Genomic DNA, 19,396 nt, shown 5'->3' with positions numbered 1-19,396 from the left:
AAGAGCAGCCCCCCCTCACCGCAACTAGAGAAAGCCCACGCACAGCAATGGAGACCCAATGCAGCTAAAAAAAAAAAATCGAAAAAATAACTAACTAAATAAATAACAGTTCATTTAAAACATTTTTTAAAGAAAAAAAAACAAAATAAAAAAAAAAGAAACAGATTCACAGATATAGAGAACAAACTAGTGGTTACCAGAAGGAAGAGGGAAGAGGGAAGGAGATTAAGAGGTACAAACTATTATGTATAAAATAAGCTACAAGTATATATTGTACAACACAGGGACTGTAGCCAATATTTTATAATAAGTATAAATGGAATATAAACTTTAAAATTGTGAATCACTATTTGTATACCTGAAACATATAATATTGTACATCAACTATACCTCAATCAAAAAAAAAAAAAAAGGAATGAGCGAGGAGAGAGGTGGAAAAGTGGAAGCTCTAGCACATGCAAAAGCATGAGAAGGGAGAAGTTCAGTCGCTCTGTAGGGCCCCTAGAGGGCCTAAGATCGATGTGCTGCAAAGACAGGCAGGAGCTGGATCCTGCAGGGCCCTCCTAATAAGTTGAGATCTTTCCTGAGGACAGTGCAGGGCTATGGAAATTGTTCAAGCTGCAGCCCGCCATGACCATCTGGGCACTTTCTAAGTCAGCCGCATTTTGCATAGCGTTAGCCAGCAATAATCAGCTTTGCGATGACCATCCTGAGGCCCCACCCGCTGCTGAAGCACTGTTCGCAGCACTGTAAACCAACTATGCTTCAATAAAAAATATTTTTTGAAATAAAATTTTAAACAAAGAAAGGCTCTGTTTAGTGTTCTCTACTTCTAGGGCCAAGGATATCTTATTTATCTTCATTCTTTGAGAGGGACCAATCCTTTGTTGGAGGGATCCCTGTCTTTTTTTTTTTTTTCATCTCTGAAAGTGCCTAGAACAATACATGGACACCCGCGATTTGTCCAACCAGTACCAAGTGATGAATTCACATCACCGTGCACATTGCATATTGGTAACTTATATAAGACAATTAACTAGAACATTCTGGTGGAAAGTAGACATAGGGTGGGGACATAGACTTTATTGTAGCAAGATGTTAAAAGGACAAGTGCCCGAAGGGTATTTGTCAGAAGATAAACTTCGGTGTAACAGAAGGCTGTTCTTTTTTATCACAAAACCAATTAGAAAGCTCTTCCTTTTAGACCACGAAATGGTAGAGGGTTATTTCTGACTTCCGGTAACACAAAGTAAAATTACCAATAGAACTGTATCCCCTTTCATTTGGAGGGGGAAGCAGGAGTGAAAAGAAAGTGGTGAATCACATGGAGGAACGTGGTCTGGGGGATGTACTGGAACACATCCATGTTTGGAACACGGATTCTCCAAAACAACCGTAAATTGTCAGGCAGCCTTTGAATCCAGGCTCATTGATTCATTCATTCCTTCAGCAGCAATTTACTGGGCCCCTCCAAACATGAGATGCTAAGTACACAGTGGTGGGCAAAACAGACACCACGTTGTTCTGTACTTCATGAAGATGACACTGAGGCAGGGGGAACAGGTTTTAAAGGAATAAGCACACTAAAAGGTATCTAATAACAACTCACGATAAGTGCTATGAAGGAGGAGACGTGAGATCCACTTTAGGCTGGGTGGGGGTCGGGGCAGGTCCTCCTGAGGAAGAGTCAGAGAAGGATGAGTAGGAAAATGCCAGGACAAGACTGATGGGGAGAGGAGTCCCGGCAGGGGCAGGCTCCCTGCCAGGCCTCAGATGGGAAGAGCTGGGTGAACAAGAGGAATAGAAGGAAGGGGGATGGCAGAGGGCCCAGCGAGGGGGCTGAGGCCAGAGGCATAGAGATCAATTAGGACAGTAAGAAAAGATGAGAAATGATGAGGGCCTTCCACATCATCCACAACTTTTCTTCCAACTCAGCACGCTCCGTGAGTCCCAGCCACATATCCCAGGGAAGAATCGCAGCTGAGGTTGGGGTGAGTGACACAGGGAGTAAAGGCACTCAGCAGCTCCCCCTATGTGTCAGAGGTTGGGGGTGGCAGGAAGGGGGAGGACATGGAGAAGGCCTGGGAGCCCCACTGACCTGGCTTTGACTGCACACTCCCAGTGTGGTCCTGAACAACTCAGGAGCCTAGTCCCTGAAATGCAGGTAACAGTACTCACCCTAAAGAGATGTAGAAAGGATTGTATGGGGTGGGCAAAATGGGTGAAGGGGGTCAAAGGTGCAAGTTCCAGTTATAAAATAAATGTCACAGGGATGTAGTGCACAGTATGGCAATCACAGTCACTAATACTATATTGTATATTTGAAAGTTGCTAAGAAAGTAGATTTTAAAACTCCTCATCCCAAGGTGGGGAGAGGGTAGCATTTTTTGGTAACTACACATAGTGAAAGATGTTAACGAGATTTATTATGTGATCATTTTACAATGTATACAAATATTGAATTGTTTTGTTGTGCACCTAAAATTAATATAATGTTATATGTCAATTACACCTCAGAAAAAGAAAAAACAAGACAAACCTGCAGATAAGTGGATGGAGCCTCCTGGCCCAGGAAGGGTGTCTAACAAATGGTTGTTGATGATTTGTTGGGAAGAAAGGAGTTATTTGAAAAGCAACAGAATCTACCAGGTGTCAGGACAAGACTTGGGGGTGGGGTGGGAGATTCTAGCAACAGCCGGGTTTCAGCCTGGGCGGTTGTCCGTGGGCGTGAGGCCACCATCAGAGAGAGGGACTGTAAGCTGGAGGATGGGGTGCACTTGTTGAGTGACTCACGCGAGGAAGCGGGGGAGCGGGGCGCCGCGGGGGCGGAGCAAAAGGAAGAAAGAGGCAGAGGGAAGCTCGCCGAGCACTGGCGAGGTCCCGGTAGCGAGCGCGGTAAGGGGACCACGGGCTCCGGGGGGTCGCCAGGGGCGGGCGCGGGCGCTGGGGAGGCGGGAGCATCCGGGCGGCGGCGGCGGCGGCGGCGCAGGGAGGCGAGCTCGGCTCGGCGGGCGCTGGAGACGCGGCCTTCGAGGCGATCCTCAGTCCGCGGATGAACCCGCCTGGGGGGGGGAGGGGGCGGGGGGGGGAGGGGGGACAGCGGAAGGGATGGAGAGAGGGGGTGGCCTCCTCTGACCGCATTCCTTCTGGGGTCCTCAGGAGCGAGGTGCTTGGGCTAGCATCGTCCCTTCCGACTCCTCGCTGGCCCGGGTTCCGGCTGCGACCCGGGGATGGCGGCGGATTCCTGCAGGCTGATCCCGCCGCCCCCCCCCCCCAAACCTCCGCCCTCGCTCCCCTACCAGAAAGTGCAGTGACCCCCTCTGGCTGTGGGTCCGATCACACGCCCCCACCCCCATCCTGCTGAGCGGCTCCCTCTCACTGCCCACCTGTCAGCACTGCTGCCACCCCACCCCCGGACACCTGAAGACCTGGGCATGGGGTGGGGTCTGCACCCGAAGTCAAGACCCTGAGAAGGGCTGCTTAGATGTGGACCGATGACTAACTGGGTGTGAGGGGACTTGACCACCAAAGCTGGGTTGTGATATCTTTGCTTCCGTATTTGAGGCAATGGCCCAACTACTGCACAGATAATCTAATTTGGCCTTAGGTCAGCAAAGACTTCCTGGAGGTCCTCAAGAAATAGGGTGCCCAGCGCTCTGACAGCTGCCCTTTACAGCTCACACGTACTCGCTGTGTGCTGGGTGCTGAGGTGCTGCTTTATGGACGTCATCCCTCAACAGCCCCTCGAGGTCCATTACTTGCACATAACAGGTGAGAAAGTGGAGGCATAGATACTTAAAGTCACTTGCCCCAAAGCAAGGGCTAGCTAGGCAAGAGTAGAGTCAGGACCTGAACTCAGGTCTGTCTACCCTAGGGCAGGATCTGAACTCAGTCAGGTCTTTCTACCCTAGGGCATCACGCTGCCTCTACAATGACATTAGGCACTGAAAGTGAAACTTGGTTGAAGTGCAGGTCCCCTTGGCTTGTATTTCTGGCAGCTTAGTAGGAAACAGAATTGTGTATGATGAGATGTTCATTTTGCACAGAAATCAGTGGTTGTCACGGAGTCTGGGTCTGCAGAGTTCAGTGGCCATTGGCGGGGCATGGGGTGGGGTGGGATGCATGGTCCATTTGGATTATTCCCATTGTTGTGAAATCACTTTTCTGAGCCATGTGACACAGATGATTTATTCCTCCTTCAGAAACTCCCTCCCCTTCGTATCAGCTATTCTTTCTCAGTCATCTCCTTGGCTTGTTTTTTGTTTTGTTTTTTGTTTTTTTGTTTTGTTTTTTCCTCTGTTATTCCCTTGGCCTCAATATTGACATTCTCCAGTACTCTTTTTAGACAATTTTATTCACGTTTCCTACTTTACCTATCATCTCAATGATGGCAACTCCCCAATTGATCTGTCCAGCCTATCCCTAATCTGTAACTCCAGACCCAAATCCTCAGATATTCTAATCCCTACTGGCTAATTGCAGTGTGTGCCCCTACGGCACACAAATGCAAATTTGTCATCTCTAGCCTTCCCACAAGGGTCTTGGTTCAAGTCTCTTCACTTCCTTGCCTGGACTGTTACAGCATCTTTCAAACTGGTCTTCCTGCCCCAGGAGTCCATCTACCCTCCAGAGACCCTCTTGAAAGCTCAAGTCTTAGTCTTTAGTGTCTGAAAAAACTAAGAGAGAACAGAGGGCTTTCTTCCTCTCCTTCCTCAGCACTGTGTGCGTACCTCTAGGGAAGCCCTCTGCTGTTGTGTAACTGCTGACTGCTCTGTCTTCTCCTGTAGATCATGAGTTCCTTTAGCACTGGTTTTGTCTTATCCTTTGTATCCCTTGGCCTGGCACATAATAGACAATCAGTAAATATTTGTGTAGCTAATGACCTTGTAATGAATTGAAATTTTTTGAGGACAGCTTATAGATCATAAAACATTTCACCATGCCTCGTATGACATCTCACTCCACCCTACCTCCGATCTGTCACAGTCAGTTAATGTGTATGTGTTGGTGGGGGAGGAGCATTAGAAAGTGAGTTTGCAAGTGGTTGGAGATGAAGACTAATGACAAAATGAAAATAAGTTTTTCAAATAGGGGAGTTGATCCTAAGGGTGTTTTCACGGTTGACAGAAGTGTTCAGTCACAGCATGGCTACTCTCTTCTACTTTCCTTAGACATCGGGTCAGACGAGGAAGCCGAGTCCACTCAACTAGGAGAGAAACAAAGACAAAGTCATCATGGCTTCAGTGTCTACGCATGAAAACCAAGATAAAGGTCCCCATTTGCCGCCACCAAGCAAGCAGGTATATTTCTAATTTGAAAGTCTGCCATCTGAAAAGGAACATCACATAGGACTTCCCTTAAACCTTGTCCTTGATCAGTCATCTTAGTTTTTTCAGTCTGGAACTTTGTAGGATGGGTTCAGGGAAAATGGAATGGGGAAGGGAAGTGTGTTTTTGGCTGCCTTGGAAAGGAGTCTTTTAAATTATTTACAAAATCCATTCTTTACTCTTCCCTGTTTAGAATTCAGCTTGAGTAACTCTTCTGTAGTTTGTCAGGGACTGAAGAGGTTTCCTTTACCAGAACAAAACTCTTAATCGAATCTAACAGAATGCTACACGATGCATGTGTCTTACATTTCTGTTTCCTGTTCAAGATGGCAAAGTCTTTAACTACTAAGTTAGCCATCAGGTTGAGAACCCAGGTGTTAACAGGGACAGTTTTTCAACCTGTTAAGAATGAATATTGTGTGTTTCGGGGACACATAAATGAAGAAAAGAGAAAGTATCGTGATGGGTAAATAGAGTTCATGTTCTCGGAGGTCAACTTTTTCAAGTTAAAAATGGGTTATGGAGAAGATGATATTTAAGGAGCAAAGTTTAGGAGAGGCAAATAGACAAATGAGATCACCTCATAAGGAATTTAGACACCCGAGTTGCCTCTGTGAAATGGAGAGCCATAAAACATTCACGGCTCTACAGAAAAGAATCGCCACAGCTCCCTGGGGACACTCTGCAGGAGCTTCAGTCTTGACTGTAGGACTCACAGCAGTTGTGGTGTTGGGGTCCCTGACCCTGGATGTGTATATGTGTGTGTGTTTGGGGGAGGGGAGGGAAGGAGATGTTGCTTATTTCTGCAGCAGCCACAGGCAGAACCAAGAAGAAATATTTACACTGGAATAAGGAGGAGTGCTTGCTGACCTAACGTAAGTGGAGCGTGAGCACCGCTCCTTCCTCGGTCGCTGTGACTCACCCTGACCACCACTTCCATGTGTGTGGAGGGCCTTGTGGAGGAAGAAGATGGAGGGTGCCTGCTTGGGTTGTTTGTAGAGCTCTGATGGCACAGGTGCCACAGGGTCCTTGTACCTCGCCATCACGCATGTAAAGTACTTGGCACAGTGCCTGGCCTGTGGGCAAGTGCTCAAGCAATAGTGATCACCATCCACATCGACATCTACCACAAAGAATCCAAAAAGAACACTTGCAGAATCAGCAAGGTGAACTTCAAAAGCCGTGGAGCTGCACCTCGACGAGAAAAACACTAAAACTCCAAGAGATGAAAGGCAGAGGACCTACATAAGTAATTCACAAACAAGGAAGTACCAGTGTGACTTAAGGAAAGAGATAAATAAAATTTGTTTCTAAAAAACAAATGAACAACCCACAGAATGGGAGAAATTATTTACAAATCATATAGCTGATAAGGGTCTAGTATCCAGAAAACATAAAGAGCTCTTACAACTCAACAACAAAAAGACCACCCACTTAACAAATGACCAAAGCCTTGAACAGGTATTTCTCCAAAGAAGATATATAAATGGCCAATATTCAGATGAAAAGATGCTCAATGTCATTAGTCATTAGGGAAATGCAAATCAAAACCACCATTTCACAACCACTAGCATGACCACAATCAAAAACAGAAAGAATTAGTTTACTTAATTTAAATAAATGGAATAATTTATTTTAAAAACATTTAATGTGCTAATTTTAAAAAAAGAAACAAAATACCCAGAGTCAGTCCCTGGTCGGGGAACTAAGATCCCGCAAGATGTATGGTGTGCCCAGAAAAAGAAAAAAAAAAAGAAACAAAACAGAAAATACGTGTTGACAAAGATGTGGAAAAATTGGAAACCTCATACATTGTTAGTGGGGTTGTAAAATGGTGCAGCTCTGGTGGAAAACCGTTTGGCAGTTCCTCAGTAAGTTAAACATAGAGTCACAATATGGCCCAGCAGAGTTGAAAACAAAAACTTGTGCAGGAATGTTCAGAGCAGCATTACTCACAATAGCCAGATGGTGGGAGCAATCCAAATGTCCATCAGTGGATGAATGGATAAACAAAATGTGTTATATTCATACAATGGAATATTATTGAGCCATAAAAAGAAATGAAATGCGGATACGTGTTACAACATGGGTGAACTTTGAAAACATTATGCAAAGGGAAAGAAGCCAGACACAAAAGGTCACATGCTGTATAATATTGTTTGTACAAAGTATCCAGAATAGGCAAATCCAAAAGGCAGATTAGTGGCTGCTGGGCGGTTGGAGAGAGGAGGGAATGAGGAGAGACTCCTTAATAGGTAAGGAATTTCCTTTCGGGGTGATGAAAAAGCTCTGGAACTAGATAGGGATGATGGTTGCACAACATGGTAGATATACTTAATGCCATGAAATGTATACTTTAAAATGGTTAAACACAACATTGTAAAACAACATTCCATTTTATATCAGAATATAACATTTTATATTATATGCCAATATAAAATAAAAAAAATAAAGTATACAGGAGGATGAAAAAATAAAATGGTTAAAATGGTAACTATTATGTTACATGTATTTTACCACAATAAAAAATTAATGAGTCACTGAACAACAAAAGATTACAACCAAAGTCTAATTGCAGGGATTGCCTCAACACTAGAGAAGGAAAGTCAGGCTGAAGACTATGTAGAGATGCTCAAACACATTAGTTATCAGACAACAAAATATTACTTTATACCTATTAGACTGTTAAATTGTAGAAAACTGGATAATGCCAAGTGTTACAAAATCCTTTCTTTAATCTGCTTGGCATCTGGCTTAACTAGCTTTTATGCAGGCTCTGCAGGCACAGAAAGGAGTGTTCACACACTGCTGACGGGAGTGGACGCTGGCACAGCCATTGGGGAGAGCACTCTCGCAAGACTTTGTCCAGTTGGGATTATGTTTGCCCTATATTTTACTTCTAGATACATATCTGAAAAGTGTTCTCATGTGGGTCTGTAAGGGAACTTTTGCTGGTGGGGACTTGGAAGCATCCTGGAGAATCATGCCATAGTTAGACACGGTGGACTAGATAAATACAGCAACATGGATAGATCTTAAAAGTGTAGAGCTGGGAACTTCCCTGATGGTCCAGTGGTAAAGAATCTGGCTTCCACTGCAGGGGACGCAGCTTTGATCCCTGGTCTGGGAAGTGGGATCCCACATGCTGCAGGCAACTAAGCCTGGGCGCCACAACTACTGAGCTCATGCACATCAACTAGAGAGCCACAAACTACAGAGCCCACGTGCCCTGGAGCCTGCACACCACAACTAGAGAGAAGCCCATGTGCCACAGCAAAGAGCCCATGTGCCACAACTAAGATCCAACACAGCAAAAATAAATAAGAAATAAATCTTTAAAAAAAAAGTATAGAGCTGAGTTTAAAGCATTTTTTAAAATGAAATTAAGTATATAAAACAGTACTATCTGTGTCTGCATTAAAAAAAATGCAGGCACCAAAACAGTGAACGGTTTGCAAGCATATATACAAACAAAAGATCCACATTAAACACCCAGAATGGCGGTGATGGGCAGAGAACAAGAACGGAGAATGTGGGTGAGAGTAAGTAAATAATACATACATACCTGCAAAGGGGGAGGGTTCATAAAAGATGGGAGTTAATCCAGATTGTAGCATATCAACGTGATAAAAAAAAAGTACTGTAGAACTAGTAAAAATAATTACGTCACCCATGTCAATAGTTCCACCAGATATTACGTGCAGACCATTTATGTGTGTTAAAAAAAAAAAACTGTTAAGATAAAAAGTATGTAGAAAAGTAAAAAGCAATCTGCTGATGCTTTTTAGACTATAGTTTGTCACAGTGTAAAAATGCATGCAGAAACATAAATAGGTAAATTGGGATACAGATCTATAAATAGATAACTTGTAATACACTGCTCTGAGTGTGATCCCAGATGTGTAAATATTATGCTGAAGGGGAAGTCTCTCTCTTCACTCAGGAGGCAACCTTGAACTGGGTCCTAAGGAGACCAGGTAAGCAGAGGGAGTGAGTAGCATTGCACGGATAAAGACTGCGCGGACAGAGGCTGGAAGTGAGAGAGAAAATGTGGCCTTGGCAGTAATGCATTCTGTCCAGATATCTGCTTCACGCTCGCTAGTCAGTGAATCATTCCTTGCTTCTCCAGCTGTGACTCTTTTCTTGCTTAAGTCCATCCAGCATCCACAGCTGGAATGCACCGGCTGAAACTGGCCATTGCTCAGTGCTGGCAGCCAGCACAGAACACACACTGTGTGACAGGCATGAAGAGACCTCCTTGCCCTCCTACAGGGAAAACAGAACGGGTGCTTTTCTGATGATTTCAGTCAACTCATCATGTAACTTTCCTTGCAGAGTCTGTTGTTTTGTCCAAAATCAAAACTGCACATCCACAGATCAGAGATTTCAAAGATTATTCGGGAATGTCAAGAAGAAAGTTTCTGGAAGAGAGGTAATTGCACCCTCTTAATCTTTGTTAACACTGTATTTGCTGCAATAAACTGCCTGATATCATATCAGAATTATGGTAATGATTTATTTTTGAGCAGGGACTTTGCATAATTCCCTGAAGAACATTGATATCTGAGACTGCTTGGAATTTAAAGCCATGGTGAGACCCTTTTAAGGGCAGGGATAATATCTGATTTAGGAGGTGTTTACCTCCCTTAGCAAAAAGTGGTGCACACCTAATAACACTTTCCTTCACGTGACTGAGAATGTGTACCAAGAGTGTTATTTAGAATTTTTTGAAAGGGTAAACTGTCCACAATTCCAATGGACTCTAACCTTCAAGTTCAGGTTCACTGCTCCTTCCCAGGGCCAAGCACAGTGCTTCACATATAAAAAGTACCTATTAAATATTTGTGGGAAAAAAAAATTTGTGGAATGAGGGAAGAGTGGCAGCATTCTGTTAATACTTCCCTTGCAATGTCTTGAAATAACCTTTTCTGCCAAGTCTCTTCATCTTCCTGGGCCTGCTTTATATAAGACAAGGGTGTGAATTCAGGCTGTGCATAAAGGTCCCGTCCAATTTTAAAACTTCGTGACTTGTCATTTGAAATTGTCATAATAGAGCCTGTAGATAGAGTCCCAATATTGCTGGCATAGGGTTAATTTTACTTTGAAATACTCGTTTTGATTTCTGAGATCATTCACATCCAGTATCAGTTGCATTTGGAAGGAACACTCCTTGGAAGCTGATGTCCACTAGGCATCACTGATTACTGATTGTGCTGCTAGAAATTATTTTCTGACAACCCATGAGTGAGTAATTTATTTAAGCCCTAGCAGTTTAACGTTTCAGTGTGACCTGTTTGCCTAGCATCAGGTGGATGGATCTGAGTGGGAACATTGCTTGCTCTTTGATTTGTCTTTGTTACTAGGAAGAGCTAGCAACCAAGATGAGCCAAATTGCAACCAGATTTTCTTTTTATCACATCTCTCTGTTTTGGGAAGAAGTCATCTGACACATTTTGACAGAACTAGAAGCTGCGTTTGCCAGACTAACTTGCCTGTTTTTTTTGTTTTTTGTTTTTTGGTTTTTTATTAATTTATTTATTTTATTGGCTGTGTTGGGTCTTTTTTGCTGTGAGTGGGCTTTCTTTTAGTTGCGACGAGTGGGGGCTACTCTTCGTTGTGGTGCGCGGGCTCCTCATTGCCATGGCTTCTCTTGTTGTGGAGCATGGGCTCTAGGCACGTGGGCCTCAGCAGTTGCAGCACAAGGACTCCACAGTTGTGGCTCAAGGGCTCTAAAGCACAGACTCAGTAGTTGTGGCGCACAGGCTTAGTTGCTCCACAGCATGTGGGATCTTCCTGGAGCAGGGCTCGAACCCGTGTCCCCTGCATTGGCAGGCAGACTCCTAACCACTGTGCCACCTAGGAAGCCCAACGTGCCTGTTTAGAGATAAAAATCAGCTCTAAACATTGCCCCTTTTTACTGCAAATGTAGTAATCTTCAGAAAATGTACATATACATTGTACAACAAAATGTCATAAAAGACAAAGGTGGGGAGCTATCCTAGACAGGGTGTGCAGTTTATTGTCCTCTTTTTAAAGCTTTTATGCAGGATTGAAAATTTCAAAATATATAGCGAAAAATATATAGCGAACGGAAACTCTCAAGTTCACCAGCTCAGCGCACACACATGAAGATGCCTGTGTTTTGTGTAGTGATCAGAATCCAGTGCGTGGTGGGTGTCGGAGATGGAGTTGCAGGGGGGTCTAGGTTTTGTCACGTGACTGCTGTGCATTAGGTTGAGTGCCTGGGGCAGACCCCAAGAAAATACTCCATGTGATGCTTAATATTTGTCAAATAAGTAAAATAACAAATGACTAAAATCTTCCTGCCAAAGCAGGAAGAGAAAACACTCAGAGTAATTCTCCCTGACTCCTAGGTGAGGTGCCAAGTTTTAAAGCACCGGTACTGAAGTGCATCTTTGTTTTACAGCTCTGCCTTTTTCTCTTGGAAGCATGCTTGTCACGCAAGGACTGGTCCACCATGGTAAGAGTCAGTATTTGGTAAATAGTTTCACTTAAGAGAAGCCAGTTTTCTGTGGTCCTCCTGGCAGTTTTTGGTACTTGGCATTTATTTTTTGGTAACGGATTTATTTTTGCAGGCTTTTGCCTGTTTCTAGGCTACGTCCCCAGCCCACCCTCCTGTAGATGTACTGTTCCCCGGAGTGAGTGACTATGTTAGATTACGTGGCAAAGGGACGTTAAATTTGCAGGTGGAATGAAGGCCGTTCATCAGCTGACTTAAAAGTAGGGAGATTCGTCTGGACTATCCAGGTGGGCCCAGTGTAATCAAAAAGGTCCTTGAAAGTGAGAGGGGATCGGAAGACAGAACCAGAGACATGACAGCATGAGAAAGACTCAGCTCAGCATTTCTGAGTTTGAAGATGGAGGAAGGGGCCATGAGTCAAGGAGCGAATGGCCTCCAGAAACTGGAAAGGAAGACAGCTTAGAGCCTCCAGGAGGCACGTAGCCCTGTTGACACCTTGATCTAGACCCGTACTGTTGTCTGAGTATTTGTGTTCACCCTCACCCCCAAGTTCACATATTGGAATTCTAGAGCCCAAGGTGATTGTATTCAGAGGCGGGGCCTTTGCAGGTGGTTCAGTCATGAGGGTGGAACCTTCGTAAACGGGGTTAGTGCTCTTATAAAAGAGGCCCCACAGAGGGCCCTGGGCCTTTCCACCCCGTGAGGATGCCCTGAGAAGTCGACCATGCCAGCTCTCGGATCTTGGGCTTCCAGCCTCCAGAACTGTGAGAAATAAATGTCTGTTGTTTATAAGCCACCCAGTCTGTGGTATTTTGTTATAGCAGCTTGAATGGACTAAAACACCCAGTGAGATTCATTTTGAGCTTCTGACCTCCGGAACTGTAATGTATTAAATCTGGGTGGGGGTGGGGGGTTGTTGTGGTGTTTATTTGTTTGTTTGTTTTGCGGTGCCACTTGAAATCTTAGTTGCCTGACCAGGAACCAAACCCATGCCCTCTGCATTGGAAGCACAGAGTCTTAACACCTGGACCACCAGGGACGTCCCAAATTTGTGTTGTTTTAAACCACTGAGGTTGTGGTCATTTGTTCTGGCAGCCACAGGAACGCATTGTGGTGCCTGTCTCCCTGTGTCTCCCAGGGACTCTGTGTCTCCCAGGGCCTTGATATATGGTTAGACAGATCCTTCCCTGCACAAGGATGCTCCGGGGAAGAGGTAAGTTGGGCTGAAATCCACCCAGGCTCCGAACAGCAAGCCATTTGTCCTGGAGAGAGGCTGCCTCTGCCTCGGGAAGGGCACTCTGTCTACGTGTACAGCAGATGACAAAGACGAGCAGCCGCCCTGCGGCACCCACACCACCTCTCCCTGCCTCTTAGCCCGGTGCGTTATTCCCCTCTGTTCTTCCTTCCTTGCTCTTCTTTCTCCCCGACTCCATCCCACCAGAGAACCCATAGGCATTGCTTAGTCCCTAGACAGCAAGAAGGCACCTGACCCTGCTGGAGTCCATCATATTGAACACTGCTGATTACTAGGAGTTTAGAGAGCATTTGTACCCAGCAAACATGACGGAAGATGTTTAGCTCTTTTTTGGGTCTGAAAGGCCACATGTCATATATCTAGAAGAACCTCATTTCAGTCAATATTGTTGTTGTCTTTAAAGTTGATTTATTAAATATGATTTTATTTTTACAACTTGAAGATAGTCTTTTTGTGGAAATATATTAGTCAGTAATAAGCCTTTGCCAGAACATTTTTGACACAGAAAAAATAAATATGGGCGTGACATCTATATATAGGGATTCCATTTTATAAATATTAAACTACTTACTCAAAATCTACCGTCTCTTACATCTTGACAAATATATTTTTCCACGTTGTATATTAGTTTCCTACGAATTTCCACAAACATACTGGCTTAAAACCATGCAAATTTATTAGCTTGTAGTCTTGAAGGTCAGACTTCAAAATGAGTCTCTCTGAGCTGAAGTCAAAGTGTCAGCAGGGCTGCATTCCTTTCTGGGGGCTCTAGGGCTTCCTTTCCCTTTGCAGCTTCTGGAGCCCACCCACATTCCTTGGCACATGGCTCTTTCCTCAGTCTGCAGAGCCAGCACTGTGGAGCCAAGTTCCCATACTGCCATCTGTCTGGTTCTGTCTCTGAATCCTTCTTCCAGGGTCATCATGATTACATTAGGCCCACCCAAATAATCCAGGGAAAGCTCTCTATTTTAAAGTCATCTGATTAGCCACCTTAATTCCATTTTCTATCCTAATTCCGTTTTGTTGTGTAAAATAACATATTCACAGTTTCCAGGGATTGGAATGGGAAGATCTGTAGGAGGCCATTATTCTGCCCACCATTGGTAGAAATGTTTTCGTTTTGAAATTATGATTATAAGCAACTATAATCCAATAAAAGTTAATAAAAAAATAAAATTTAAAAAGAAAAAACAAGAATAAATAAGATTGTGATTATATATACTGTGAATCTCTAAACTGAAACTCTGTGTTGAGTTACTTTAAAAGGGGAAGAGCAATGACTAATGGCTTGGAACTAAGTCTTTATCGCCACCTTACCTTGACATCTTTAAATACATTATGATTGTCTGTTTCATGTTCTTTTTCTATATATTAAAGCCATTACTTGTTACTTGCCAAAAATGACTACTATTTGAGAGTGGAATTCAATCGAGAATTGAATTCTCTCTTTTAAGATCATCTCTTTAGATTAGGAATCAGTGTATAGCTTAAACCTTGAAGCCTTCTTTATACTTTATAAATTTAAATAAGGTATGAAATGAAATAATAATGTATTAATACATTACTTCTTAGGTTATTTAGCAGCTAATCCAAGATTTGGATCATTGCCTAAAGTTGCACGTAAGTAATAGAATTAAAAAAAAAGTTTCCTTTTTTTAAAAAAGAAGATGTTTTTAGCAACTGGAGATAGGAATGTCTAGGTTAACCAAATTGCCTGAATTGACTCTCTGAAAAACCAGTCTCCATTTTTTGCCACATTGCAGTTTTTAGTTCATTTGACACTTCCTGATAGAAAGCTGAGCAGTAGGGACTTCACCTTAGTCCTCTCTAAAACCTGGATTAGGAGGGCCTGGCAGGATACATAAGAGGACATCAACAGCAGAGCCGCTGAATGATAGTTCCGTGAGGGATTTTAATTTTCTTCTTTTGACCAGGCTTTTCCAAATATTTTCCATAATAGACATAACAAATGAATAGTTTTTAAAATCAGGGCTTTCTTTCTTTTTTTTTTTTTTAATATTTATTTATTTACTTGGTTGCTCTGTGTCTTAGTTGCAGCCAACAGGCTCCTTAGTTGCAGCTCATGGGGTCCTTAGTTGTGGCATGTGAACTCTTAGTTGCAGCATGCATGTGGAATCTAGTTCCCAGACCAGGGATCAAACCCGGGCCCCCTGCATTGATAGCTCAAAGTCTTAACCACTGCGCCACCAGGCAAGTCCCAATCAGGGCTTTCTAGTAGTACATTTACCATAAACTTAGGGTTTCACCTTCTTGCATTGGTTATCCATAGACCTCTTATGTACACAGAGGATGTATTCTCGTGTACAATCCAAAACCTCATTCCCAGCAAGAATAGCAGGTTGGAAATGTCTTCCATGGTTCTGTCTCGTGACCTCCCTCCCCGACACGCAAGATAGACTGCGATTAAGGGAGGGAATATGGGGATATGTGTATAAAAACAGATGATTGAACCTGGTGTACCCCCAAAAAAATAAAAAAAATAAATAAATTAAAAAAAAAAGATAGACTGCGATTCCCCATACTCCAATCTATAAAGAGAATTAAGGGGCTCTCCTACTCAGTGATTTGGAGGCTACCTAGAGCCACAACCCAAGGCCCACCTCTCCCTCCCCAGGTAGCCTCAGAGATTTGTTTGCCAGTTGGGTCTCCCTCTGGCTGCCTGTGTCTGGGCATCACCTTTGCTTGCTCTATTCTGGCCCTTCTACCTCCAGTTCAAAACTGAGGAGATCAAAAGTCTCCAGTTACCAATCCTGCTCCTTAATAGTGAACTTCATTCCCAGAATTTTTATTCATTGATTTATCAAGGTACTTTTGATATAAAAATTACTACTGTTAATAAAGAAAGTCCTAGAAGACAATCAGTGGAGGAGATTCCAAACCTTGAAATTATTTGTCTTTCCTAACCTGCTCTTACAGTTGCTGGTATCTTGGGATTTGGCCTTGGAAAGGCATCGTACATAAGAGTATGCCAGAGTAAATTCCATTCCTTTGAAGGTCAGCTGCGTGGGGCTGGTTTTGGTCCAGGGCATAACAGGTTTGTATTCTGTTTGATTAAGAGATTATAATAAAGATAATTACTAAAAAATAAATGAAAGATCACTGACCATATTAAAACAGTTTTTAACATTCATATGTTGAAAAAAAACTCAGTTTGAGTTGTTGCTATTCGACTTCAATAATAATTATGATTTAACTGGGTTACCTATTTCATTTGCTCACCAGTTAGTAAGTACCTGCTATGTTCAAGGCATTGTACAAGTCTCTAAAGAATGCCTTGATCAGCAGACACAGCTTCTACTGTCACGGAGTTACATAAATTTAACCAGGGCTCTTGACTGCAGGACTTCTCAGAGCCTTTACCATATTAATATAAATGGTGATTCTCCTTAGGGAATACAAGCAGTAGGACTCTGGAGTTAGTAGCATTACGTCTGCTGTTACAGGCGCTGGGATCCAAAGGGGTTCTAACTGCTTACTTACGAAGCTGTGTGACCTTGGACAAGTTTCTTAAACTTGCATATCTTCAGTTTTCTCATCTGTATAAAATGGTGATCAGTATTTTTTTAATGGGATGTCTAAGGAATAGAAATGATTGCTCATGACACTCAGTGAGTGCTCAGTAAATAATAGCTCTTTCTACCATAGTGTTATAGGATTAGTGTCGGGGACACATTTCTCTAAAGACCCCTTACTTGTCACAGTGGATTCTGTTTGGGATGCGGCACAACATGGTGAAAACAACATGGACAGGAAGATCATTATTGGCCTTTTTGTGGATGAAATTTGGAGAGTCTGAAACCAAGAAACAGCTCCAATAATTCCTGAAAAAAATTAGGCTTGGGAACTTTAGCTTAAAAATTACCTCTAAATAATCTAAAATATGATACAAATGAATTTATTTACAAGACAGAAACAGACTCACAGACATTAAAAACAAATTTATGGTTACCAAAGGGGAAAGGGGGCGGGGATAACCTGGGAGTTTGGGATTAACAGATACACACTAGTATGTATAAAATAGATAAACAACAAAGTCTTACTGTATAGCACAGGGAACTATATTCAATATCCTATAATAAACCATAATGGAAAAGAATATGAAAAAGAATATATATATAAACGTATGTATACGTATACCTGAATCACTTTGCTGCACACCAGAAACTAACACAACATTGTAAGTTAGCTATACATCAATTAAAATTTTTTAAAATCTCTAAAAAATGTGTTCAGACTAGAGCTTCCAGTATCAAAGTACAAACCAACGTTTTTGCTTCTCTTTTAGGCACTGCCTGCTTACCTGTGAGGAATGCAAAACAAAGCATGGATTAAGTAATGAGGGAAGCTCACAGCCTTCGACTTCCTAAACTCTGTGTTATGGGTTTTGAAGTTTCTAAAAACATCTGAATTTGTACACCTTTAAAATGTCACGTGTACTTTAAAATAATTTACTTATAGTAGAACAGAAACATTGTGATTCTCTTGTTCTATTGAAATGCTTTGGCACTTTGATTCTCAGTTGAATTGAGCATTCCATGTTTTTCTGCTGTCTAAGAACATGTTGGGAGCATTCCTGCACCAAAAGAAATTATGTTGCACTCTTACTTGCTTACAGCTAAATAAAAGAATTTGGAGTCTTCTCTGATTCACCCCCATCCACTCTTTGACTCTGGTTTTGTTCAGGCTTTTAAGATCTCTGATAGAGGATAGGAATGAATGCTGAGAAACTTGGGAAAACATGCCCCAGTGTGTATGTCTGGAGGTAGAAATACAGGGCAATAAAGATTGTGTCTAGGGGAAGTGCTTTCTAAATGTACAGGCCAAAAAAAAAAAAAAATTCTTTTTAATTTAAAAAACTAAATAAATAAATAAAATGTAGAGGCCAAGATTTTTTAACTTAATGAAAAATATTTTCATGATGTGAATCAACTGTCCTTTTGGTGACCTCGGTGACTTTATGTCTCCTCGGGATGGTGAAATTTTGGAAAAGCCCATTGTTTTATTTTATTTTATTATTATCTTTTAAGCTCTTCATTGGAATGTAATTGCTCCGTTGTTTTAGGTTACTTGCTTAGCTAATGGATATATGCTCCTGGTCAGCGTTCTTTTATGTACTGCTGGTGGCCGAAAGGAATAAACACAACCTCCCAAACTGTCCCTCAGGAACCATTTACATAATTCTGGGAGGACTCACTGGAAGAATTAATTCAGAGAATGATAAACTTCAGGGCTTTAAGGGAGCTCAGAGGCAGCGAATCCAACCCCAAGAGTTGCATTCTTATTCTCCTGCCAGGTTTTTTTGCATGAAAACAAACAAACTCTTCCACTGGGGACCTTTTGTCTTTATGGCAGGTTGTCTGGGCCCTACATGAAAACTTCTTTTGCATCTTTGCATTTTCTCAGGGAAATGCTTTATATATGTGTCACCATTTATATACTGGGTGTGTGTGTGTACACATTTGCACTTTACTTAATACATCTTGAAACCTGTACTGTGGAGGTAAAAAGGGAAACATCACTGAAAGTTAATGCTTGATATATATTTTATTTTCTGCATCAAAATATTTGGAAGTTTTTATTTTTTACATGAACATTAAGTGTATGAAATGGAGTAATTTTGACCGAGTCTCTTTTTATATTACATATCCTGGTTTTTTCCCATCAATAAAGTTATATTTCTGTAAATCAGAATGCAGAGCCAATATCCTAGCTTCTTGGGTGCAGTTTAACTCCTGGCTCTGACAACTAGCAATTGGTGCCTCTGTGTTATCTTAGCTATTGGCAGACATTCAGAATTGGGCACATTTATTTCCTGCGTCCCAGAAAATTATTTCCCAGGGATCAGAAAATTTTCACATTGCTAAGCACAGCAAGTCAGTGTTAAAACCCATCTTGGGGTAGTGGGGAAAGATGAATCTATCATTGTTGAAAGGGGACATTGCTTTTACTGCTGACATCTTCATAGTCCTGACTCCAATTGGGTTTATGGTTTGGGCTCTCTGATTTTCCTAAGTGGATAAGATTTTATTGAAGCAGTTTATCACAGTGACTTAGTATGAAAGAAAATCAATCAAGAAAAACCCCTGGAAGGTCATCCAAGAAATTCTGAATATTTTGCTGCATTATCTGTTGTGTATGTTGGAAAGCAGGTATCTGAGATAGGATGTCTGTTTTTCTAGGAAGGCACGTTAAAGAAGCAGCATTTGTCTGTTAGCATTTAGCAGTTACCAACATTCACCCCCAAGGTGGTCATAAGTTTGTAAAAGCAGTACTTTCATGATTAAAAACAAAACAACACACACACACACAAAA

At 42.3% G+C, this 19,396-nt stretch overlaps 1 protein-coding gene across 3 annotated transcripts; it reads left to right on the top strand.

Moving 5' to 3' along the window:
- The first annotated feature begins 2,747 nt into the window (after positions 1–2,747).
- Positions 2,748–18,105, top strand: OCIAD2 (OCIA domain containing 2). Of its 3 annotated transcripts, none has more exons than XM_057728835.1 (7): positions 2,748–2,895; positions 5,172–5,300; positions 9,663–9,759; positions 11,755–11,808; positions 14,636–14,683; positions 16,001–16,118; positions 17,370–17,999. In XM_057728835.1, exons 2-7 carry the CDS (start codon positions 5,235–5,237, stop codon positions 17,449–17,451), a joined length of 465 nt encoding a protein of 154 aa, XP_057584818.1. In that variant the 5' UTR covers positions 2,748–2,895; positions 5,172–5,234; the 3' UTR covers positions 17,452–17,999. The 3 variants fall into 3 exon arrangements, with proteins under 3 accessions (XP_057584818.1, XP_057584820.1, XP_057584819.1); XM_057728836.1 differs by lacking the exon at positions 2,748–2,895 and adding an exon at positions 3,601–3,771 and having other exon boundaries at positions 17,370–18,006; XM_057728837.1 differs by lacking the exon at positions 14,636–14,683 and having other exon boundaries at positions 17,370–18,105.
- Positions 18,106–19,396: the final 1,291 nt, after the last annotated feature.

The sequence above is a fragment of the Hippopotamus amphibius genome, chromosome 3, assembly GCF_030028045.1.
Source record: "Hippopotamus amphibius kiboko isolate mHipAmp2 chromosome 3, mHipAmp2.hap2, whole genome shotgun sequence".
NCBI lineage: Eukaryota > Metazoa > Chordata > Mammalia > Artiodactyla > Hippopotamidae > Hippopotamus > Hippopotamus amphibius.
The sequence above is the reverse complement of the archived record's forward strand: the minus strand, read 5'-3'. Positions and strand labels throughout refer to the sequence as shown.

Bases quoted from the DNA above. Each gene is read 5' to 3' on its own strand.
- OCIAD2 (XM_057728836.1), top strand. From the start codon at position 5,235: ATGGCTTCAGTGTCTACGCATGAAAACCAAGATAAAGGTCCCCATTTG. The intron at 5,301-9,662 runs GTATATTTCTAA...CTTTCCTTGCAG, and splicing joins TGCCGCCACCAAGCAAGCAG to AGTCTGTTGTTTTGTCCAAA. The intron at 16,119-17,369 runs GTTTGTATTCTG...CTTCTCTTTTAG, and splicing joins TTTGGTCCAGGGCATAACAG to GCACTGCCTGCTTACCTGTG.